Source organism: Poecilia reticulata, linkage group LG16, assembly GCF_000633615.1.
Source record: "Poecilia reticulata strain Guanapo linkage group LG16, Guppy_female_1.0+MT, whole genome shotgun sequence".
NCBI lineage: Eukaryota > Metazoa > Chordata > Actinopteri > Cyprinodontiformes > Poeciliidae > Poecilia > Poecilia reticulata.
The window spans coordinates 32,926,826-32,952,927 of record NC_024346.1 but is presented as its reverse complement, the minus strand read 5'-3'; the positions used below and the strand labels follow the sequence as shown (position 1 = coordinate 32,952,927).

The window sequence follows — 26,102 nt, the reverse complement described above, 5'->3', positions numbered from 1 at the left end:
CCAATTAACCTGACAGTCATGTTTTTGGACTGTGGGAGGAAACCGGAGTACCCGGAGAAAACCCACGCATGCACAGGGAGAACATGCAAACTCCATGCAGAAAGACCGGGGCCGGGAATCGAACCCAGAACCTTCTTGCTGCAAGGCAACAGCTCTACCAACTGCGCCACTGTGCAGCCTTGCAGCCCATATTTTGAGACTGAAAATAAGGTATCGCGCTTTTAAAATTAAGTTACATACTCATCTATCTTTGAAAAATAAGTCCCCCCATATAATACTCCCTTCATTCCTCTAAACACCCATCCCATCTTGTTCCCTCTTAATGTGTTCATCCTTTACCCTGCCAAATAGAACAAAATAAAATCACAACTCCTTCTGGGTTTAATCAGTCTTTGTTGCCCCAGGAGCAAATATTCATGGAGCTAAAGTGGTGGCCAGAAGGACAACACATTACAACCTTGCTTTCTTTAACTTGCCTGCTGCTTCTTGGCCTTCTCTGCAAGTTGGCACAGCTTCCAGTAAAGTGTCCAATGCCAGATGTAAGAGTCGCGGTCATGCTATTGCTATGCAGAGCCTCTGAGAATGAATTAGTATCCCGTCACAAAATGAGAGAGGACCAGCCCTTGGAACCTGAGTACTCAAATACTTAATAATGTAGGAAATATATGACAGAGTGACAAGGCTGAAGAGGAGAGGAGGGTCTGCATTTCTGCATTGTAGCAAGTCATTCAGGACTCCAGAAACCTTTTTCAAAGATCTAATAATATTTTCTGTTCTGTTTTTGTTTTTGTTTTTAGGCTGCAGCTTCACCTTCAGTAAAGTAACACAAAATTAAAGCCCAGGCTTCACTGGGCCTGTTTACAATGAAAGGGAAAATGTTTTAAAGTAGGGTTACAAAGTAGTCACACATTGTAATAATACATTTTTAAATTGTATTTAATTTTAACCCATTCATAATCCAGGCTCAAGATGGATGAGCATTTTACTTAACTAAAGTTCTAAATTGTCTTTAAGAAAACCATTCTCAACTAAGGGACTCAAATGTGTCTTTAAGCAGACACCAAGCCATTAGAGTTGTCACAATTCAAAATTTCAAATTACTACTAATGAAAATCTATCATTTTTGATACCCCAACAATATTCTTTGAGGGCACAAGGTTCTTTCTGGTTAAAAGCAAAACATATAATTACAAAATGACAAAAAGTCACCTCCTTAATTGAGGCAAAACCAGTAAGGCTGGAATAATTTAGCCCAAAATAAATGGCACTTCCCTTTTTCATAACAGTAGACAAGATAACATGAGTGTTAATATCCTTTATAGAAGTATGTACATTTTATTCCGTTGTGCAGTCATATTATTTTACTATCATTTTCTTAGTTTGTCAAAGTGTGCTTCTTTTTAAACTATTATTACCAAATGGTTGGTGTTTTAAATGTTGTTTCATATAGAGATTATCTACCAAACTGTATGTGCATCACCTGCATGTAGGTGATGAACAGAAACTGAGACCAAACATTCAGGTAACCACTATTCCATCTATAAATAATCAGAGACTTATAATTCTGTTTATTCACATTTCTACTTTTCATAATTTTAAGCATCTAAAATAATAAAAATATTTTTTTTCTTCAAACGAATCGTTTTCATTCAAAACATTTATACCAACCTGACATGTTCATTTTAAATTGTAAATGAGAGAAATAAAGAAATAAATAAAATAGATGAATGTATGAACTGTACATTTTATGACATGGTGCCTGGATACATTTTCAAATTCTCATTTGTCCCAAAAACAACAGTCTAACCATTTGTTGGTACAAAATAATCAAAGAGAAATAGTTAGATTTCTCACATCACTCACGTTTTGCTTAGCTTTTTCGGCATACTATTTCAAAGTCTTCCTAATCGGGTCAAGTTGTTTAATGCTTTTGCTTAAACATGATTATCTTCACATTCAGACTTCGAGTGTGATGTGACATGAAAGAGCTCAACTAGTTAAACTGACACCGAGAGCTTTCTTGGGTAAAAGTAAAAGGAAAGGAAAACAAAACTATATGAGAGATGGAATCAGAGAGGGAAGTTGGGACTTAAAACCATAACATGGGATTTCCAACTGCCAATTCTCAAAGTGAAAGATTTAATTATAATGTGTCATATTTTCACTGCTGTTGCCTCTGGGATTCCTAAAGTATGACTTCACAGACAATAATGTTTCTGAAAAGGACATGAGGCAGTAAGGAATGGGATTACACATTCTTTACTATTGACATCAGTTTCCTCTATCCTAACATGTATGGAAACAGAAGTGATAGGACCAGGTCAAAGGTTATGATGTGTGCTAGAGGAGTGTGAATGCATTTGGGTTCCTGATAACCATAGACATGCCAGATAACAGAATTAAATTCTTGTGTTAGGTTGTTCTCTCAAATCTTTAGTCATTGTTATTTTTAGTTGTGGAAAATATCTGAATTTGCAAAATTCAGTTTTTCCACCACATTGCAATTCCCTTTTGTCTTCTATCTAGCTTATTTTCAATCTTAACTGTGATATTTTGCAAATAATTTTTTCCCCATCCATTTCATGGATGGAATAATAGATGTTTTTTATGTTTCAAAGTATGATTACTGAGGATATTTTGTGTTATTTAGCAACACCATTGCACAACTTAATATGACCGATGTAGTGAAGAAGCCTCTAAAATCCTAAGTAATGGGCTCCTAATTTTAGAGGCCTGGTTGGGTTTTTCTGGACATCATATTGTGAGAAATTTGCTGTAAATTTTTTAGAGTTGCTATAAGTCCCACAAAATATGATGATACAAATATGTCTACATCTTCCCCTCTGATTAGCCAGTGCCTCCATCAACAGAAGAACCTCCCTGACCTCAGTTTGCACATTCTCAATGTTGATCTTTTTTAGCCTTCACCTTAAGCTCTGCTTAATCTTGCACTGTACAGCTGGCTTAGACAGTTACATAGTTTGTTGGCTGCTTATCAAATTTGTGAGCCAGCCCCTTCCTAGATGTATTTGTAGACACAGCCTGGGCTGTTGGTTCAGGACAGATAGCCTTGATCAGTGAGCCCAGTCAAGGGCTCTGCCAGGATGCTGGCTGACTCACTTTGCTCTCTGGCATCAAATGGAATGGACTTCCCCTGTCTGTGTAGAGTTCATGCTGCACTGCATTCCAGCAATACACAAAAACTGACACCTGCACAGTGGAGATGCAGTGGCATTGATCTATGTTAGCTTTGTGTTTTCATTTGACAGCTGTAACAACTTGCTTGCCTTAGGCATCCCTCAAGATGAACAAATTGACTGTTCTGCTTGGCGTTCAGAGACTTTCATTGTGAACCATTTTTTCTGTGAAAGAAGTATGTTCTGTAGTTTCAATCGATTTATACATAAGATTGAAACGATGCTAAGACAATTGCAGCATTTTGTAATTTGAGTATTTTTCTTTTCCGTAAGTCAACAATTTCTTCATGATACTTTGTGTTGAGGTTTATGGTTTTTGCGCTAGAAGTCAAGACTGTAAATGTCTATGAAAAGTCTTGTCATGTCTCCTAGTAGGCAATTCAGGAACGGCCATGATTGTCTGTTTCTAAGGAAATCATTTGTTTTTTTTTTGTTTTTTTTAATATCATTTCAGGTACCGATGTTGAAATGGAAAGTTTGGAATCTAGTCCGTATTCCAGCCAGAACCTCTACATAGAGGGTGGGAGTCCTGAAGATCCAGATCAGGGTTGGATGTCCTGGGCTTGGTCCTTCGTCCCAGCCATTGTAGGCACAGAGGAAGAAGGGGAGGGAGGTCTCTACATGCAGGGGGACACAGAAGGAATTTCCAACTACCCCCAGCAGCACACATTGAAGGACCCTGTTGTCTCTATTGGCTTCTACTGCACTAAAGCTTCTATCACCTTTAAGGTAAAGCTGTTAAAAACACAACTTTAAAGGCTTCATGCTATAACAATTCAAAAATAAAAAGGTGCTTTTTTGCTGAACCAGTTTCGTACCTTTTTATGTTGTGGACATGTAAGTGTTGTTTTCTCACAAATTAATGAGCACATAAATTTTCCTTAGCTCCGATTTAAGGAACGTTGATCTTATTAGTTTCTGTGGACAGCATCAGGGCGGGTAGTTTGACCAATAGTTGCTGTCCCTTGTTACATTATTACTTAAAACATTACAGAGGAAGAAAAATATTTAGAAAATGCTGCCAAAATTTTAACGTTTAACGTCTTTTTACTCGGAATAATTGGAATCCATCCCTGCTTCCTTTCAGAATCAGGCCGTATATATCAGATTACTAGTAGTCTGCGTTTTTCTTCTCTTATGTTGGTGCATGCACGTGCATGTGCACACATCTCGGACACACGCATTTGTGTGTGAAGGGAAAATGTTCATACATTTGACAGTGTGTGTGATCAGCGGAAGGGAGCCAGTTCTCAGGCCACATAAACCTTAGTGTTTTTCTAATGTTTAAACTGTTCCTGTATTGTTTGAGTTCTTTTAATCAATTAATTGCCTCTCTTTTGGAATAATTGCAGGCAGCTGAAAGGAAGGGTTTTTTACATTCTTGTTTCTTTCCTAGAAGGAAGTATTTAAGTTGAAGTAATTTTATGTCTTTGAACAGCCACAGGCTGAACTTGAGTTTGACGTGAATGTGAAATGAGAGATGTATTTTTAGATTACCAACACACTATTCCCAAAATCTCTTTGATTAGGGGAAAACGGCAGAGTAAGACTTTAACTTGTAAACACATTATTCATAGTTTAGCCCTGATCAGTTATTTCCTTTCTTTGATTAACACACCTGCTGAACCTTTGCTGGATGCCAGATTTAATGTTGCTTTTCCAAAAAAAAAAAAAAAATAGAGAATACAAATTTTTTTTTTTTACATATTTTTCTGTATGATTGATATGTAAGCTACTTTCAAAACAGTCGTGATCCTGTGTGTTGATGCTAGAAGCCAGTATTTGGTAACATGGTGATCCTTTCTGCCATAAAGAGTCCTTAACTCTCTGTCTACCTCTATTTCTCTCTATCGCTATCAAAAAATAGCAAGTGGTGGGACGTAATTAAAAATTTCAATTGAGCTAATTCCATTGTCTGTAATTAATTAATCACATTTTAATTGAAAACCCCTCTTTGTTACCAAATGGTTGAATTGAGCTATTATATGTAGTAAAAAGCTGATAACATTTATTGTGTTGATATTTTTAATGTGTTAAATTCTGCGTAATTAATTAGTCGGAGTTGGCGTGTTAAAGAGGATTACCCTTAAATCAGAAATTCTCCACCACAGTAGTATGGATAATGACCTGTTCTTATTTAAACATTTGTTGTGCCTTCATCATCACCTTTAATGATTTAGTGGGCTAGTACTTCTACTAAGACAAAGAGCTTCCCCAGGTATTCTTCATTGTTTGTTTTCACAATATTATAATTGAAGTTACCACACACCCAGTACTAATACTGAACTCTTATTCTGCAAATATTGTCAAATCTAATTTGTTTCTGTTGTTTAATACTTATTTGTTTGTTTTATTTTCTGTTCATATTTAACATAAACTACTAAACTCTGTAGCACACACTTTGAACTTGTGTTGCTAGAATGAACAGCATCTTAATGATATATATATATATATATTTATTTTATTTTATTTTTTTTACTATTTTTTGGGATGTGCTGCTTGGTGGAAGATTGTTTCTGCACGTGATTAAACTATCCGAACCTAAAGGGGAAAAGAGATCCAGGGTGGGAGTCTGCTCTGTAAGAATAATAATCCACAGCTGCTTTTGCTCTGCACCTGCTTCCTGTGTTAAAGTTGAATGGGTTTAATTCTGCTCTACACCCAGCTTATTAACCAACATCAGGAGCATGCTGTACTGTCCTTCTGCCAAATCATTTTAGCCAGGTGTTTTTCTGTCTTGGCTTCCATCTCCTCAACCAAAAAGGATTGAAATACATTTTCTCTTGTTCTAGTGATTTGTTCCAGAATTTAATGAGCAGCACTTTTTTTTCTTAAAAATGTCAATGTTATAATTGCTAATTTAATAGATGATGGTGATGATCCGGTTTTTCATTTTACCCTTAAAATCAAATCTAAACTAAAATGTATTACTTTCAATTATGTTTGTCAGGTTGTTGCTTATTTGTAATATTCACTATATTCAAAGGAAAAATGTTTTTAATAATTTTTACTAGGAAAAATAATTTTACTTTTCAAATCCAGCAGTTTAAAAAAACCTTAGCTATTGCTGCAGTTATATTTCCATTTATTGATCATTTCTCCAGTGAGGTTTTCTGTCTGGTACGTTAATGGTTCTTTGTTCCTTCCCTTCATCTCTAATGACTTAGACAAAGGGTTTCAAAAGGTATACTTCATTGTTGATTTTCACTATAACTGAAGTTGCCACACACCCAGAAGGACACAACTTACTTATGCTGTTGTTTATTAATAAAACGTTAACAATATAATTTTTTCTCTTTGTTTATCAGCTGACAGACACGCAGTCGGAGAGCAGCTACTACAGTCCTCAGAAAGTCAAGTCCAGAGAGGTTCTGTGTATGGAGCAAGAGGGAATCACTATTGAGGTACGAGTGTCAACCTTTCTGGTTTGCTAACAAGTTGAACTTTCTTTTGGATCTTTGTTTGTTTGAGCATTGGAGCTAAATCTGCATTTCCTGTAATAAAACAATGGCCAACAGATGGTACCTATCATTCCTGCCTGTAGCCATTTACGTAGATTATGTAACTCCCAACTCTGAGTTTCTTTAAGATAACTGACCATATTTATTAGATTTATAAAGTCATACATTTCCATTTACATACTTTCTTTTATTTGTTTTTGGTGTATATTTTGGTAGTATTTAAATTAGTTATCATTTCATGTGTTTTTTTGTATGTTACAAATGTTTATATTTATATTTGCTAATATTTAACTCTTTGGATGGGTGTAGGTTGTCAACAAATAATCAATTTCCCCTTGAGGATCAAAGTGTATTCTGATCTGATTTTTCATGCCCTTGACAAAGCAATAAAAAACTGTTTTTCTTTTACTATTAGTTATAGAAAACAAGTACAGTTATATACAATTTTTGCTAATATTGATATCTGACATTAATGTTGTGACTGATGACTGATATTCGCAGATAATGTATATACTGTATACATTCCCTACCCTTAAACACTGTGGGGGGGAAAACAATCAAACTGCTGACATTTCTTCTCTGCTTCAGTTAAATGTCGGCTCTTACCATCAACCCAGTTTAACTTATTGGACTGATATGATTTAAATACAGAAACTGTGTCTTTGAGCCATCCAGAACTGATCCAGTGTTTCAGATGTGGCACAACAATGGTCTTAAATCTGCTAATGATATACACAGATGGCATATTCTCCTCATTTGAACAGCTCCCAACAGCATCCCAAATCAGCAGCTTTATAATTTTTTTCAGGCCTGGACTAAGTCAGAAAATTGTTTCCTCATTTTTCTAGTCGTCCCCCCTGAAACAACTGTAAACATGTTACTCTCTACGGATTCTGTCATTAAAGGATCCATCTCTGTCGGATTATATAGATTATATGACTACATAGGATTATATGGCTGCTCTCCTCATCCTCGCTGTGTACTGTTAGGAAAGTTTAGGAGGAAAGCTTCAACATTCATCTCACTGATACATCTCACTGATGCTGCTGTGTCTCTGGTTCATGCAAGTTGATTGAATGCAAAGTTCTATTGGTGATACTCTTTTCTAATGCCAGGCTGGCAACAATCTTTTGTTCTGATAGTGATGTATGTGGCAGATGTAACATGTTTCTGGTGAATCATGTACACATGTTTTGGCTTTGTGGGACTCAGGGTTTCACATAAAGGTGATGTGAAGTTGTGTTTGTGCTGCTCTGCTGTTTGCATTTTGAGTTATTGTGTAAAAGAAAAATGGTTCTATAAATAAAGTTGGGGGGGAAAATTACATCAGTTGATACCGATGTTATTGCCAATACATTGTGCATCCATAATTGTAATGATTATTTTTAATGTTGGTAATAATCGGTTAATCTTTTTTTGATACTCCAAACCCTTAGTTTTAAATGTTTAACTGTTTTCCATGTCACTTATCTGCAGCCTGCAGTGTACTAATTAATGTCTGACTAGTACCCAAGTCTGATCATTTCCGTCTTTCCCAGCAAGACCTGTGTTTTAGTCTTATTTATCTGGACAGATTTGAGAGAAGTTTTAGCTTTACGGTTTCTTCCAGATATGAAAATTCAGAGATTTTCAATGTCTGTCATTTATAGTTCTGTTGAATGAAGGGGTGAGTATTCTTGGACAGAATATGAAAGTGTTGAAAAGTAACTGGGTACCTGAAGTGAAACCTGTGATATGTGATGGTGGGAGCAATAAGCCAAGACATTATTATATCTTAGATGTTTGCCAGGTGGATGAAAATGACATTCACCAAAGGAATACAGAATCTGACTCTTGCACTACCTAACATTGCAAAATTAAATGTTTCCACCAAAAAAAAACATCTAGTCACTTAGCTGGACTCAACAGTTGAAACGCAAAATTCCAGATTTCACACATTTTATATTTAATGTATTAAAAAACAAAATGTTTTTGTGCAACTAAACATTAAATGTTTTTGCAAAGTTAAGTGCTTAAGTAATTTTAAAAATGTTTCCTAAAATTATACTGCTTGCATATCTGTAATGAAAATACAAAATCTAAACAGTCTCGTTCAGACTGTTCTACTTTTTACCACTGTGGACTAAATCTTGGGTGGTGAGATAACTGTAAGAATTGGTTGTGAGGTTAAGTTGGTGGTCTGTGGTTTTTGTTACAGGCAAGTCGATTTGCCACTCTAGAAATCGAAAATGATTAGACAAATATCAAATGTTGTCTTAGGAGAACATCTTGAAGATTATTGGCCATTTGCATTCCATCCCGTTTTTAATGTCTTACTCTAATAATAAGGCCATTAACGCCTCCAACTGGCTTCTCACTAATTGCTGAGCTCATATCACTGTCTGATCTGACTGAGGTTTTACCATTTTACAGTTTTACCATTTTAAGAAATCAGTCTTGCATCTCCCATCACACCGTGTGACTCAGGTCACTACCAAGATTTTTAGAATATTGATCTTGTACACTGTGACCAGTGAAATTTTTGAACTGCACAGTGTGCAGTTTTAAGGTCATAGCTGACTTGTTTTACACAAAGTTAGTTTGATGCTAAAGCTGGTATGTCTTATAACGAGTCATTTACCAGACATGTTGGCTTTCCCTCTGAGTGGGAGTGGAGTGTAGTACTGAACAACCTTTGTCAGAACACATTTTGAATGAGGTTTTAGAAAGCTCCTATAATGTTTTGTCAAAATTTTACCTAAAACACATATAAGTTTACCATTTTTATCTAAAACAGTAAATAAATGGCACTTAAAACTAAGTCTAAATATTTAATAAATATACATATTGCTTCTTCTGTAAATCTTTGCATATACAGAAACTTGCTCAAGTGCTAGCCAGCCAGGCTAATGAAAGCGTACTACCTCTCTGTTATAATATCACTCATTTATAATGTGGTTGGTCATATGTTTTCTTTTAGTTCCAGATAACTGTGTGGAGAGAGAACAGTGTTGATCTAAACTTTTCAACTCATTCAATCAATGTTCCTTTATTACTATTAATGTTTAAATAGAGAACATTTCAGAAAACTCTGGAACCCTTTTCTGGTTATATTTTCAGGTACTCATGATGGGGGAACCCTTCTTCAACTGTCAGATTGGCTTTGTTGGCTGTCGGGCACTGTGTCTGAAAGGCATCATGGGAGTTCGAGACTTTGAAGAAAATTTGAACAGGCGTGAAGAGGTAAAAAGGAGCCTAACAGATCTTTTTATGAAGAAACCTTTAAGAACAATTGAAGCCAAAAATATAACCAAATTATTCTCTCTATTTTCAAAGGAGATTGACGCATGTTTGATATAATTTAGTAGTTTTATTATTAGAACAAAATGTGCCATTTCTTATTTGTAATAATGGTATTGTCATGTATATCTGTACTGACTTACAGATAAATAATTGTTGCTTTTATTTTACGTACTTGCTGTATTTGTTGTGTACATTCAAACACTTAATTTAGGTTTAAACATATGTTCAGTTTTATTGTGTTATAAATTTGCTTCATTTTACAATCAATAAAAATAATTAAACAAATTTTTTTTTCACAAAAGCTTGTTTGATGTTTTCTTCTTCTCCGTGAAGGACGCAGTGTTCTTCAGCTGTGGGGACAACCTAAAAAGTAAAGGGATGACTTACCTTACCAACTCTCTGTTTGACTACCGCAGTCCAGAGAATAATGGAGTAAAAGCCGAGTTCATCCTAGACTCTGCTAATCACAAGGTAAGTAGAACATGCCTCTGGTAAATAGAATGACAAAATGCAGAAGTAGATGATATCATCCAGATAACTGCATTTTGTTGGTATTTGATTTTGACAGTGATATAGATATTTGAAATTTTAACATGAAGCTATGTTAAGCTTTATAATTGATTATGTCCTATTTAAAGTATAGTTCTAGTTTCATTTATTCATAGTTTTTACCTCGAATCTTATAATAAACTTCAATTTATTATTTTACCACTCTCACCCAGCTGGCTGTAATGCTGCAGCTACTCAAGTATTAGTGTTAACTCCATTGTTCCTGATAATCCACTGCTCCCTTGATCACTCCTGCCAGCATAAGTGTTGACTCTTCTTTGAAATGTTCTTGACCCTCAATAAAGCCGGTGTTTGGATGTCTGTCCATCCTCCCATCCATCCCCTCTCTGTTTATAAATGGACGTTTAAGACTAACACAAAGGTTCTGGTGTTAAATCAACATCAGAGATTTTGAAACCAGGCTGACTTTGATCCAAAAGCATGCCACATCCATTAGAAATCCCCTAATAAATATTAATCATTAACCTGTCTCTCTGATAAGGTTCTCCTGAAAAAAGCTGCTTAAAGAAATTTTGGGTAAACGTTAGGTGGGTTGTTGAAGGGAAGGACTGAGAGTTGGTTTAATCCTTTCAGTGATTCATGTGGAAGGAAAACTTACCTCCTGACCTTCCAACTAATGAGCTATAACAGTAGGCTTTTAGACAAACAAACTTTCAAACAGGAGTTTAAAAATCTAGAAACATTAATAAACAGCTTTTTCTTCTTAATTTTTTGTATTTATTGTAAACTATTTAAATACATTTAAAAAAGGCTGTTACCCAGTGCTGCCAACCTTTTCTGACTGAATTCAAACTGAAATTACCTGTTGAGCTTTACTTTATCATTCATTTGTAATGTTTCACAGTGTAGATACATTTGTGTTTGAGTGATTTTCCCCCCCCCACTCTTCTTTATGTCTGTTAAACTGCAGACTGACACTTGCCTAAGAAAAACAAAAATACGTTATTTTTTTAATTAATCAATTTCTTGTTTGCTGTAAGTTATAAATATTTTAGAGATTTTTCTATTTACATTAAATTGACCTCTTAGTGGTCAATCGAAATTTGCAGTTTTTTCAGCTGTGAAACATTTACACAGTTTACTTGCTCTTATAGTGTTTTTTCTGTTAAGTCTTAACTGTAAGGTTCTGTGTTTTTATTGGGCTATTAAAAAACCCCAACAACAAACAAAAAGCAAATGTCCAACTAAGTACTTCTGCCACTCAATAGCTTTTTATCTGTGATATGACCCTCACTACCATATCTCCCTTGACCCCAGTCATTGCCACTCTTAAAGGCTATCAGTGCGTTTGCTGCCTTGTTGCCATGTTTACCGAACTCTGCTTTTGTCTGATAGGAGAGCTACACAGAGATAGCAGGCATGCAGCGCTTTGGGGCTTTCTATATGGATTATCTCTACACAATGGAGAACAGCAGCTCCAAAGGTATTGTTTCATTTCTTCTTCCTCACACAGTTTGTTTGGTTACCTTGTCACCTCCTCTTTCTTTCTCTCTTGCTCTTCCCTCCTTCCCCCTTTCTTTCTCTCACTCCTTTTCTCTTTTCTTCTCCCTGTCAACCTGGCCCACTCAAGACTTGAAGAAAAAGCTCTCCTTGTTTCATTCACAGCCACCTGGTCCTTGACCCTCCCTGTCCTCACTCTCACCCCAAACTTACCTGCGGGGCAACTGTCAGAAGTGTTTAGTCTACACTGACACATATTTGAGTTTCTCTCTCCTTATTGCTTGTTGAAACAATGTTTCCCCCTCTTTCGCTTTACCTGTAAGCTGTTGAGAAAGTGAATTGGCCCCACTTGCCTAATTAGGTGTCACTCTTCCTGGCAGAAGTCTTAAGATGGGCAAGGTCCCTCATTCTTTAGCAGCAGCAGCACTTGAGATTGTTTATCCAAATCCAAGAGATCTGAAGATCCCATTAAGAGATAAACTGTTCTTAAATTGGAAATGTTATTCTTGGACCTCTTTGCTCATTTGCCTTTTTTCAGTTCTGGTGGGAAAGATTAATTTTGTGCTCTTCTGCTAAAGAAATGAATTCTACACTACCTTGTTGTCTTTTATCTTATTTAGTGGCAGTAGTCCAGAACAATATCCTTACCTTTGTTTTAAGGTGATAATGAATGAGTAGAGGAATAACTCTTGCCTTCTTGAGCATGCCTCTAATCCTATATTAACCCCCAAAATGACTCAACTCTGCATTCCCACTGGAGTGCAGAGTGACAAACAAAATACTTAGGTCAGTTAAATACACCTTAGAATAATTACTGCAGATTAAATTTATTTTTAATCTTGAGGAACAAGGACGCTTTCAGATGTCTAAATCAGTGCTAATTTCGGCCTCCTCATCATTACATTGACCATTCTAACTATGGCCATCTGGTTAATATTAGGCGTAATCCACTGTAGCCCTATCTTACTGGGGGGGGGGGTGAGGGAAAGTGGCAATGCCTGTCGCCTTTTATAAATTTCAAAAATCTGTGAGTTACAACCCTCCCTCTCAAGCCAATTCCACCAAAAAAAACAATAAAAAACAACAAAACTTAAAGGTCACAGTGTTTAGCTCTGAGCTCAGCGTATTGCTGGAATGTAATGGGAATAAAGCAAGTTTTGACCCTTTGTCCTCTTCCTCCCTCTCTGCCATTCTTCCACCCCCATCTTTTATTTTTAATTTCTCTGTGTTTTTTTTTTTTTTATTGCTGGGGAGCTTAGTCTTTTAAGTGGACTTCTGGTACATGGGCCTGCGATGAATGAAGGGACAGCTGTGTGAGAGAACAGGACATTTGGAATATTCATCACTTTGGTTGTTCATGGCTATGTGTTTTGCTGCCTGCTGCTGAGTTCCACCACAGCTATCTTTGTAGTGCTATTCCAGGGAATAGAGGAGGATGTAATACTGCAAATATTAATATGAAAAACAAATCTTTTATTCTGTCCACAAAAAAGTTCACATTTGGGGCTGAAAGAAGATACCATCAGTATTTTAAGCCATCCTATTATGTTTTTGTAGGTTCACAGGACTTTTCTGGGCTACATCCAGAGGAGTTGCCACCTGCAGTTCAAGAGACCTCCATGAAGAGGCTGGTGGTCGGACCTCTTGACATCCGGCTACACAGTAGTGCAGCCCACCGCATCCTCAAGATGATCACCTGTGCCATGGATCATGAATATGAGCCTTATTGCAAACCACAGCAAGGTCAGAATTCACTCTTGAACATGTGACCAAGCCTCACGCACTCATGTTTCATTCTCCAGATCCTGTATTTTACCCTCACCATAAGGTGTAGCAGTTATACGTTCTAATGTCTTCATCACATTGCTATCTACTTACACAAGCTGTTCCTCAGCACACAGCTGTGCATAAAAGTAGCAACTTTTAAAGCCTTTTGAGGAAGTTTGAAGCCAAACCCATTCTCTTAGTGATCATTCCTAGATACTTGTAGAGGTATGAGCATTCCCTGGGTGGTTGTGAAAGAGAGATGAGTGTGCTTCTGTGTTTAATAGTTGAAGCACTAACGTTGTGAAAGACTTGGAAATAAGTTTTACCCTGGTTTAAACGACTTCACCTTTGGAAACAAAATATGACAGGTAATGATTCAATCAGAAGTGTTGTCCTTTGGTCAGTATTGATACTTTTCATGCATATATATTCTCCTGTCTCTACTGCAGGGGCAGGTATGAAAAGATTCCCAGGTGGAGTTATAGAATTAATTTATTAAAGGCAGTCCCAAAACATAACACACAACATGTGTATTGTCTTACAGTCTCATTTATACTATTTTGTGGCAATGTACTCATGCTAATTTTGTAGCTAATTTCAGATTTTTGGTCTTTGCAAATCTTTAACCTGTTGATATTAATTTGATCAGACTGCAGTTTTACTCTATGAATTATAAGAAGAAATAACAGCAATGAAAATATTATTTCTAGCCTTTTTGCTGAGTAGTCATATACTTACAGCACAAGGCAACGTCATGCAGTTGTGTGAAAGAGAAGTCGCTGTAAAACGAAGGTAAAGTAGTTACAAAGTTTAGGATTTTAAATGGGCTTTTACCGTGTTTAATCTGGCTAGCAATCCAAATAACATCCTTCTCAATCTCTGAAAATTTCAAAAACCTGCAAGCATTTCTAAATCCAGTATGTTGTGTGACAAAGAGACTTTGGAAACTTAAAAAGTTAAACCACAGCAACCTTTAGTTCAGCTATGTCAGTTTTCTTTGAAATAACTTCTTTACCTCTTTGCTTTGTTGTGCTTTGTTTGAAAAACATTGCAGATACTGAAAATGGCTCTGATTGAGTCTTCTTCACTTATCCGGACCTGGTCAGAGCTTTTTGTGGCTCATTCTCTGATCAGAAAAACATGTTTTAAGTTTCTGGGTGTTATTTAGTCCCAGGATCGAAGTACAGATTTCAAGTGAGTAAGGGATTTTTCTAAACTATGCGCAATTGTGTGTATCTTAACATGCACAGTTACTCTTTTTCAAGTGTATTACAGTGAGTTCTGTTCTGAATGGTTAACGACTATTTGTCTTCATTACCACTTTCTTGTGTCCAAGCTCAATTAATTATCTAATTGTGCATTGAGGATATCTAGTTGAACCCTGCCACTCGATTCTTTTTAGACAGAGCAGTGCTAGTCTAATTTGAATCATACTCCAGGTTGGCCAGAGACCAACAACTATTAGATTAGGTTCTGGGACCACCATGGAGGTGGGAGCCAAGCCCATCAGAACCCTAACAGAACTAAAAGAAGCCAGAGTCCCAGAACAAGAGCCAAGACCGCAACAGAAGTCTACCTCAGGCATAAGACATGGTATTCCTCATTAAAGGTGGGCAGGTTTGACTTTACTGCTGCCTTTTCTGGGGGGTTGTAATTATTGATTTTATAAAGCTGTTCATGAACATAGCTACTGAAAAGCACACTAAAGCTAGTGCCAAAATGCTTCAAGTAAATCAGTTGTGATTTATTTGATGGTTACTTTTTTTCTGGAAACCTGATTATGTAGTTCATGTAGCAGGCATAGTGGAATGACGCAGAATCCCTGAAATTTATTTACTTGCCAAACTGTTTATATGAAATCCAAATGAACTCCTTACGGGATTTCTTACTTTATTAAACCACTAATTACTCATGGCAGCATTCATTCTAAAATTATACTCTGACACTTGCAATTTAACATCAGTATATCTCCAATATCTAAAAGTAAATAATCTAAGGTAAACGTGAGTATTTGTGTCTGAATACCTCTGCAGAAGCTATTGAGGCGTCCCATGGTCCAGCTACTCCAGAGGAGATCTCCCGTCTAGAGGAATTCATACCGACCAGACTCACTTCTGTCACTTTGCTCCAAGTCTCTGTTACCGTCTCCATGGCAGAGTTCAACCTTCTTCACACACTAATTCCTGTCATCTTGGGATATAAGGTAGCTCCTCAACATCTTGTTTTGCTCCACTCAGCAGCCGTCTGCCTTCATTCTTGCTGCACATTTCTTTAACATATTTAAAAGCGTCTTTAAGTGCCATAAAGGATTGCGTGGTGAAAATCTCTAACAGATGCCAAGTGAGACTTTTGGCTTCATCCAACAGAGTCTGACACTCCTTTTGATCCAAATGTGGTTAATAAATATTATATTATGTATATTTTAAACTCCTTATACAGAAATCAATTAGTAAATGTTTACATTTTGACAACTTGCATTATATTTTGTGATATATATTGAATTAGAAACCAATTACAGATAGATTACAAAGCCTGGCAAATATTTGAAAACTATGAAAAGCAGTCATATTTTATAAACCCCAACACATCCAGCATCATTGTAATGTTATCATTGTCAATAACGTGAGCTGTGTGGTTTGGAATGGAAGTCATGTTTTCTTTCTAAACTTTAATAAGATTCAAATTACAATTTTCTTACCTGGATTTAGTCGATTAGTCGCAAGCTTCTGATCCGCCAAGTTAATTGACGCTTGCTTGTATTTCTGACGGTGATGACATCACAAGAAAAGGGTGGGTTTTTTTTAGGTTTGCTTTAAAAAAAATAAAAAAAAAGTAATACAAAATAAACCATATGTAAAGTGAAGGTGTTTTTGATTAGTTTTAGTTGAGCAAAATTTTATTCTTATAATTGCTGACCATGGGTGATGAACTCCAAGTCTTGCCATCACTCTGATCTTTAGCTCTCTTCAAAGTTCCCAGTCTTGACTTTGACTTTGCCTCAAACTTAAATTTCAATACCCCTCCCAGTTAGAAATATGTTAATAAAATTAAAATATTAGGGGAAGCCGAAAGCCTCCAGGGATATGAATCATTTTGGGCTTAACTGGTGATAAATTGTCATATCCTGAGGAAAGATGGCTCAAAAATGTTGAGCATCACGGAAGTCTACGGCATCTTTCATGCTTGTATTGGATTTATAGACTACACTTTATTCACATTTTAATCCATGTTTATCTTCCCTTTTTTGTAAAACTACTGATTAGAAATCAGATTGAAGTAGTTAAACTGTCACTGCTTTATCAGACTGAATCTAAAGTAGAAACATTTTAGTATTATTGTCAACTTTGAAGCGTATTAATGTGAGAATGGGCTAGAATAGAAATGCAAGGATTATGTAATCTTTGTTTAAATCCTTTTTTCCCCTGTTCAGGTTGCACCAAGACCAGTCTCTGTGCCAGTGCTCCAGCCACTGCACTCAATACCGTCCGTGCGGTTTCAGGTTGAAAGGGTGAATTTTGACCACTCTGTTCCAATGTATGGTCCAGAGCTGGTCAGTACTGTCAGTAGCCTTAGCCAGCCCCCAGACAACCTGCTCCACCACTGCTACTCACATCTCTACCTCAAGGTGAGCAGGAGAATACTGGCTATGAATTTTACTTGTAGCTCTTCAACTAAAATATTCTAGGGAGTTCTTTGGCTTTAGGATAAAGCATATTTTATAAAAATATATATTTTATCCCCTGTTGATTTTGTAAATTTTTTTCTTTTATTGTGGGGAGAAACAATATCAACCAAAAACCCAGAAAATGCAGTACATGATTTGTATGTGATGAACTGAAATATGATATTTTGGAAAAACATGGCTTAGAAATTGCTGCAGAAGCTTTTATCGTTAAACAGAGCACTAGGATATTTCTGTAGTTTGTCAACAGGTCTGCCAAACTCTGAGTAGGGATTTTTATCCAATCCTGCACTTTGTTGAAATTATGTGCTCAATATGTGATCAATTACGTGCTCATGTTACACTCATCGTTCAGTCTATTAACTGCAGAAGTTCCTGTTCTTACCTCACCAGGCGGATCAAGCGCACCCAGTTAACATGACCTAACAAGTCTCCACTGCTAAGTCTTCCGAAAAATGTGTGGAGGGAGCTAAAGTTTTCTGTTGCTAATAAACTAGAAGGATTTCAGTGGTTTTGTGAAGTAGTATGTGCAAACCAGCTGAAAAACTACAGAAAATGTCTTGGTGCTGCAGTTTCAAATAAATAATTTTCCACAATGTTCTGCTAAAGGATCAAATAGATATTTTACTCAGCGATGTGCAAATCAGATTTTAATGTAGGATGTAATTTTCTCTTCTGTATTTTTGTTTGATATTCTAACTATTGTAAATTTATTTTTGTTTCAACAGAACAATCTCAGTACATGCTGCTGTTTTGTTTTGAAGACAAACGAAACCTTTAGAAAATGGCTTCTTAGGCCTTTATGTGCAGAATTTCAGTACTGTGGTGCCTTTTTTCATGTCTGCTGTACTGTATTTTTGAAGTTTTCATACAAATAAAGCATAACAGTAGGTATAAACTTTTTATGTTAAGTTAATATAAAATCCCTGCAGAACAAAGTAATACACATACACTAGTCAGTGTAATGGCCACTTAATCTTTTTATAAAACTAACCAGACTTGAACTAATTTGTGTTGGATCAGTCTTCCAGGGTTTTGTCTAGGAGTGTTTTTAAAAGCAGGATGTTTACTAGATGTCTTACTGCTCGTTCTTATCAAAGGGTCACTGGAGGGTTAACAGTCAACTGGTCAGTGGCTAAGGATTTTTGTGACCAATCAGCATCTGTGTCAGCGTTCTAACTGCCTCTGGATTTTGGCAGTGAGATCATGACAGGGTGGAGGTCACTCTGGCCGCAATTCACCTTAATTTATGTTTTATTGATGCTTTTTGTGAGTGCCATGGTGTCTGTTTTGAGGGTAGCGTTTAGCTCTTCTCACGTTTCGAAGATTATTGGCAAGAGCTCAAAAATGCGTAATAACTTAACAAGGCTATAAAAGAAAACTGTCATTATTTCTATTTTCTGATAAACTGTAAAATCGCATAGTGATCTTGTGACAAAAAAACCTTAAGTTCTTTGTCTTTCATGCAGTTTATGTGGCTGATGCCACCACTGTAGCAAATACATGACTGTATGTTCTGCTCTAAGAGGGGTGTGCTGTTTCAGATCAAGAAGATAAGATAAATGTACATAACTTGCTTAATAGTGCTGTGATGTATTTCCATGGGATATAAAAATGGGATATAAAAAAGAGAACTAAAACAAATATTGTAAAACTGCACAGATTTTATTTGGAAGGTGTTATTACTCTGGGATTTATTTTTTTGTGGGACTTTTCTCTAAATATGCATTTTGTCTAATGTATGGGGGTATTGTAGCTGAAGTGCCCAGAAGGAGGCCATGATGTCTTGGCTAAGCCTGAAATTGACATTTTTAAATCACGGTATGTTAATAATAGGATAACATTTCTTGGGGACCTTTTCAGAATTTTTCAAATTAAGCATGAGTCAGTATGAGATAGAAAAACCACACAAATATTATGAACATATCTTCTGTTATGGATGACCTTCTGGATACAATAATTAGGTTGAGCTGTTCAGCCGCATGTTTTCCCTCTCAGTCCATCTCATCTTTAATCTACTCTGTCTCATTGCAGGTTTTTGGGTTCCAGGCAGGCTTAACATGCCAGGACCGCATGGGAAGCTTCCTGCCTCTCATCTCCATCATCCCTTCTTTCAGCACAGCAATCTATGGAAAGCTCATACAGTTGCCTGCTTATTGGTGAGTGTATAAACTTTTGTTTGGTAGAAATTTCTGTAAAAGTACAGTAGATGAGCCACACTTTTAACGTTACTTTGAATTCACAAATAAACAGTACCAACCTTGGCAACAGGTAATTTTGAGTGCGGCAAAAGTCAGTTTAAAAAAAGGAAAGATGTATCTTTTCATTTTGTATATGTGAATAAAGGGGAAAATACAAAGATGAGAATAAAATGAATCTTGACTCTTAAAATGTATTAAACCAGTTTTTAACTTGTATTACCTTCTTTTATGATGATCTCAATTTAATGGGTTTGAGTTGGTATTGCTTAAGAGAGACTGTTTAGGTTGTTTGTTTTAGATTACAGCTTTGTAATGAAAAAAAAAACATTACAAAGCTGCAAGTTAAGCAGCTTTGTAATGTTTTTTTAAAAATCTATATGGAGCAAAAAAAAAAAAAAGGACTTGCCATTATTCATTCTGTCACCAATCTCAGTAACCTACTGTACTTGGGGAAAATCCCACACAAGCTCACCCTGTGCCCTCTCTCTCACACCTTGCAGTCAGAGTGCCTGTTAAGGCAGGAAGCTTGTGCCAGAGCACCACCTTGGGAATCTATTTCCCTCATTAGTTCAAATTTAAACACGTGAAGACCTGCAGATGGTTTTGACTTTCTTGACTTCTTCTCCAGACAAATAACGTATCTGCTGCAGAGTGGTTGCTTTGCTGGGAAGGTAACCAGTTTGAGCTGGTGCTTTGACAGAACCTGAATGTCTGTTCTCTCTGCTACTGTGAAAATCTATTTGAAGTCTGTCTGCTCTTTGCTCAGAAATCCATTCTCTTCCCCAGATTCACAGCCTTCCTTAAGTAGTTGATTCAGAAGCTTTATGCAACAATTACCTGTTACATTTTATTTTTATTTTAAAAGAACAATAGAAACATTAGTTTTGATGAAATAAGATTATTTTATAAATATACTTTCAGTGGGTCTAAGGCTCACAGAGTGTGGTGGTGAACTATATGAAGTGTAGTTTAGCTATCCAAACCATTCTTTGTGAGTTTGACATTTTTCTCAACTTTTTGTCAATTAACTTGACCTTGATGTTTAATATTTTGGAGAAATATTGAAATATGGTTCTATCGACGATTTGTTCAAGTTTTTTTTCTTTTTCAGTATTTGCCCTTCAGGCAATAATTGGGGCAGTTTGCTGTGTTACGCTAAATAGTCTTAACTCAGAAACTTAGCCTCTGTCATTTCAGTCAATGTGACTCGCATTTGACCCCCTCCTGCCTTAAAAAGGAAACAGCTTGCCAGACATTCTACCTCTTGTATTATCTGTCACTAAAGTCAAAATCTCATAAACACAGCTTCCCAGTTTGCTCCTGGAAGAAAGGTGATAGGCAGGTTTTAAAGAGTTCAGGGATATACTAGATGACAGCAACATGCCTCATGGACTTTGGTCCATGCTGACATGATTTTGTCAGCTCTACATCCATGACGCAAATCTCAATTTCCACTAAATTGTACTTTTCACTCTGATCGATGAAACGTACAGTGACTCTAAAGGCCATTAGAGTTCAGTGAACAAATTTTTATTTTCCAGAGACCAGTTTGGAATGATTTGAACTTTGTGACTTGGCATTATCCTCCTGGAAATAACAAATCTGGCTCAAGATCTTGTGCTACGAAAATTTACAACACACCATTACAACACCAGTAATGTAAGGCAAGATGGATCCAAACATTTTATGTTCTTTATGTCACTTTTGGATTGAAGACACTATCATACACCTGCTTCAACAATGCAACTTAAGAAGAATATGTGAAAGAAACACTTAAAAAATTATCAAGCCCATCAAAACTTTAGGTTGAGAGTAGATGGTTCCATAAATTATTTGACTTTGTCTAGGAGGTTCTGAAGCAGCCCACCAGTTTTTTTTGTTGGTTTTTTTTTAAGTTTGTGTGGTGGTGTTTCTCTAAAGTCCCATGTTAGAGAAACACCAGCTGTAACAGGATGTCTACCTTTCAGAAAGTTCCACTTTTGCCTTATCAGTTCACTCCAAATTTACCCCAAAGTCTTTGGGAAAACAAAGTTGTTTTATGGCAAATTTGAGATGGGCCTTTGTGTTTTTTTTTGGTCAGTAAAGGTTTTCGCCACTGAACTTTCTCATTGTATGACATTCTTGTCCAGTCTCTTTTGTATTGTTGGACCATGCACTCTAAACATAAAGATGGCAAGTAACTACAGGGCAACTACAGTGCTTTACATGTTGCTCTGGGTTCTTTTGGGGCCTTCAGTTTAAACTGTTGATGTACTCATGTAGTAATTTTGGTAAGCTGGCAAATCCTGTTTTACCTTGGGCAGGTAATACTCCTACCCAAGAATATTTTGCAGTGAACCCCAGACCAACATTTAAATGTTGGTTATGACGCTTCTATAGTAAATTTAGCAAATATCGCAAATTATTACTCATGTAGTAAATCCGTCTGCTTGCATGATTGTGAGTCTGTATGTTGTTTGTTATACAGACAGTAATGGTTTACTGATAAATTGTCCAACTATTATACTGTGCCAGTTTGTACAAATTCACAGTGCTGATGTGTATGAACATCCGACCTTGTGGATAATTCTGTTAAACCTTTTAGTCTATATAAATTCCACACCTACTTCTTCACTCCTGTTCCCCTCATGAGAAAATATGGAATAAGGGGAGGCAGCGTACGTTAGAAGTGCCACCTGCATTGATTTCCCTAAAACTTAGCCTCACTCTCACTCAAACACATGAGTGCATACGCATGCACACTTGCACTCACACCATATAATATTCCTTATTCAGGGCCACCTGACGGCAACAACATATGGAGGCTGGCTGTGGCCCACCAACCAACCAACTAACCAGCAGCAGCTTGGTGTGGTTCGTCGCGTTGCAGGCCATAATTCAAGCCTCCGCCAGCTTTTATGTGGCATTTTTAGCAGCCCCTATTAGTTGCACAGCTATTTCTGAGGAGATCATTTTTTTAAAGCATGAAAGCATGTGGTATTACAGGTGCATGTTATACAGCGTCTGAAAGAGGACTTAGTTTTAGACTGGTAGCATAGAAAAGAATGTTGGTTTTCCCTTGATATCTCATTATTGGTCGTAGTCTATTACTCTGTCCCAGTTAAATTCCATTTTTAGCACTAGCTGTAAGATTTCTTCACTTTTTATTTGAAGTTTAGAAGTGCCTTACTATGTCTGGCCCAGTGGTCTAGACTCTCGATTAGCTTGTGTTGTGATTTATGAAGTCTGCTTGAGGTATCTGAGGCATGAGGCTTCTGGTGTGATTGTAATGCCTCATTACTCCTGTTCATAGTTACTCATAGCAAGCTGCTCCTGGTCTATGTCTCCAACTACAGCTGGATGACAAGTGTTTTTTGTGTACTTGAAAATAGAGCCAAGTTAAATTTAGAAAAAAGTACATGAGCAGGATGCATTCATAAGAACATTGATTGTGGCTTTGACATTTGTGAACTAGCCAAATTTGCAGGCAATATCCTTAAATAACAGAATTTGGATAAGAAAAACTGTGCAGTAGATGGTGCATTGTAAAAAAAAAAAAGATGCTTTGAGCACATTATGGAATATTAACAAGGATTTTTACTTTCTACTCAATTGTTGGATCAGCACATACTTCGAAGCAACATTTGCCAGTATGATCTGAAATATGTTTTAGTAAAGATAGTTATAGCAGTGTTTGTGTATAAACAGGTGTGTACTTAGTTGGAATATGGCATATGATGTAATTATGTTCCACGTTTTACTCAAAGCCATTTCATGTAAAGAATTGTGAGCTGCAAAGTATTTTTTTTTTTGTTCCACAGTCTATAAAATATTTTGGCCTACTTTGCAGAAAGGAGTTTTTTTCTCTTTTGCGTCTGGTGTTGGACAGTTTTATTTGGTTTTATGGCTGGAGGAAATCAATGGATGTATTGAGCCGTGTTATTTTAAGTAAATGGCTTGAGAAAAAGCAAATCTTCTGTCCTCAGTGATTGGCATTCCTGCTATAATAAGCCATATGCCTTTCTTAGAACATTCAATCACATCAAGAGTTGAAAAGTAACGTTAGCAGTGCAACAGAAGTGCTATTCCTTCACTTTTTTTTTGTGATATATTTTAGCCTCAGTCAGCTTGGGTTTTAATTTGTCCCAGAGATGTAAATTTTATGCTGTAATGCCAGGAGGCAGCGTTAATCCAATCCAAGAACATCTCCTAAATTTTAACTTGACCATTTAATAGATTTTGTCATGTACATTAAGAGTACCATGGCACATATAAGAGCAGCTGGAGATGTTTTTAGTTTACTGAAAGACTCCCATTAATTCCTGAATTAGTCATTTGAGGACCTGACACTGGACGGAAGGATAACAGTGGGAAGTAGGGAAGGATGGATTATCAGCTCTCTGTGGATTATTATCTCCTGTGGTGTGCATTCCATTTTCCTTTCCTCTCCACCTGCCTTCAGTGATATTCCCATTTCTTCCAAAAAGGAAGAGAATGAAAATTAAATCTGAGCTGCAGAAATCATTCATATCTTAAAATCTGAACTTTATCTACACAAAGTGGGGAAAAGCTTGTTCTGTTAACTTTAATTTCTTCTATCCTAGTTTTCCTCCACAGCTGGACTTGTTGAACAGAGGTAGAAAGCTGAATGTCCAGTAATCCGCTGGCCTTCTGATTCGTCTTTCTTTAACGCCTGATGAACCGCATCATTGTCATTTTCTTGCCTTGTGGCCTGCAGCTGTCTGAGGCACTTGATTAAAACATTTCTTTTAGTAATCCCTACGTAATAAAGCTGTCTCTGGAGAGAGAGAGCGAGTGTATGCTTGTGTGCATGTGTGTACATTTTGGGTCAGGGTGCTCCAGATGTCTAGATAAGGGGGGTGCAAGTGTGCAAGAGTAAAAGAAGACAAGTTTTTCTTGCGAAGAGTTTTTGCTCACGTAAGATTGGGAAAGTCAAATATTGAGGATCATTGACTTTGAGGAGCTGCAAAGCTCTACGCTGTGGTTGCAAATGCAGTCTTGGACCCTTAACTCGTTTCCAGATTGAACCCAGATAGTTTTGCCATGCTGGATATCAGTGGAGATTCCAGTTAAGATACAGTAGCGTCATAATTGCTTAATTGTCCCAGTAGAGTAAGCATAAGAAATGAGCTAAAGTGTAGTACCTAGATAAAAAAATGTCCAACAGTGAGGGTTTGTTGTGTTTTTAGCTTGTCATATAGCAAATCATTTTAATGTATACTTGCATACACTAAAATGTATGTACTCCATATACTCCTATATTCCATTTTTGACTATATAGCAGACGCAATTAAAAATGTTTCGCACAAAAAAAATCATATTTAGTGCTAAGTCAGCAGCTGAGTAAAGTATTTCTTACATAGTGCAAGTAAAATGCTCAATATCAAATAAAATGCTCAATATTTACACTCTGCTTTTTACATCATATTCTGCTTTCATTAGTTAAGTGAACAAGTTGTCCTGTGCCTAAAAGGCATGCCTCAACCTTTGTGGTCTAGTAAATAGTTAAAAATGTTGGTGCAGGTAACAATAAATACACAGAAGTTTAAGTACAGTAGATTTACAGCGTAAATCTTTACACTTAAAAATTAGAAACAATCCACCATTTGCTTTGCTTACCATTTATCCCATGGGTAAAAAAAAATCTATTTGCTTTTTATGTGCCTAATTTTACTAATCCATTAATGAAGATAAGATTACTGAAGAAAACATTTCAAGGTGGACTGTAGAAATTAAATAGATGAGGTATCACTAAAGAGCAATAAACTTGTGCTTTAGTTTTTAATTTAGTCTTGTTTTTAGACACTTAATATTCTGTAAAGTGTTTGCTTGTTCAATAAATATTATTTTGAAGCATACTAAGTCAAGTTTGTTGAAGGATAAAATTGGGCACGTCACAGCAATACGTCATTGGTTATTACCAGGAGCAGTCCGTTCTTGTCTAGAATGCAGTAGGCTGCTGAAAGTCCTTTTCTCCCTCCATTTTGGCACCGATTCCCCAAATAAGCTCTAAAAATTTAGAAACAATTATTGTTAGTGGATTTGTAAACCTAGTTTTGGAATTGTGTCATTAGGAGTGGTTAATTAAAGTAGGTTGTGACAGTGAGTGATTTGAAATAATTTCAAATAAGGGATTGCTGGTCTTATGACAGTTGCTATCTATGGTATTTATCAGACAAATATGTCAGCCCTTAATTGATTGCACTGGCTCTTCTGTGGACTTTGCAAATAGACACAGATAAGGTAAAGTAAAGAGAAAGTTTCACATGTTCTAGAGCCATGAGATGTCCTAAGGAATGTTAAATCCTTGGAACAAATCATTGGTGCCTTTGCTACATTCTGTGATCTGACTCCCTGTTTAATGAGTTAGTGTTCCCTAGTAATTATATTACCATTACAGTTTTCCTTTTTTGGCAAACTTATTTGATATAGACCTCCCTATTAACTGCATTTTGTAATGCGTGAGACGACAATTTGTTGGTACACAACCTTATACTGGTAA

General features: G+C 36.5%; 1 protein-coding gene across 3 annotated transcripts in view; it reads left to right on the top strand.

The window, feature by feature from the left end:
- The window catches only part of vps13b (vacuolar protein sorting 13 homolog B), a 312,942-nt gene that overhangs the window by 27,619 nt on the left and 259,221 nt on the right, over nt 1-26,102 (top strand). For all 3 annotated transcript variants that reach the window (XM_008432898.2, XM_008432900.2, XM_008432899.2), the window contains 9 exons: nt 3,652-3,926; nt 6,506-6,601; nt 9,758-9,880; nt 10,274-10,411; nt 11,846-11,933; nt 13,508-13,693; nt 15,751-15,920; nt 17,148-17,342; nt 19,434-19,558. In XM_008432898.2, the coding sequence (XP_008431120.1) occupies nt 3,652-3,926; nt 6,506-6,601; nt 9,758-9,880; nt 10,274-10,411; nt 11,846-11,933; nt 13,508-13,693; nt 15,751-15,920; nt 17,148-17,342; nt 19,434-19,558 (1,396 nt within the window). The remainder of the gene's footprint in view (nt 1-3,651; nt 3,927-6,505; nt 6,602-9,757; nt 9,881-10,273; nt 10,412-11,845; nt 11,934-13,507; nt 13,694-15,750; nt 15,921-17,147; nt 17,343-19,433; nt 19,559-26,102) is intronic.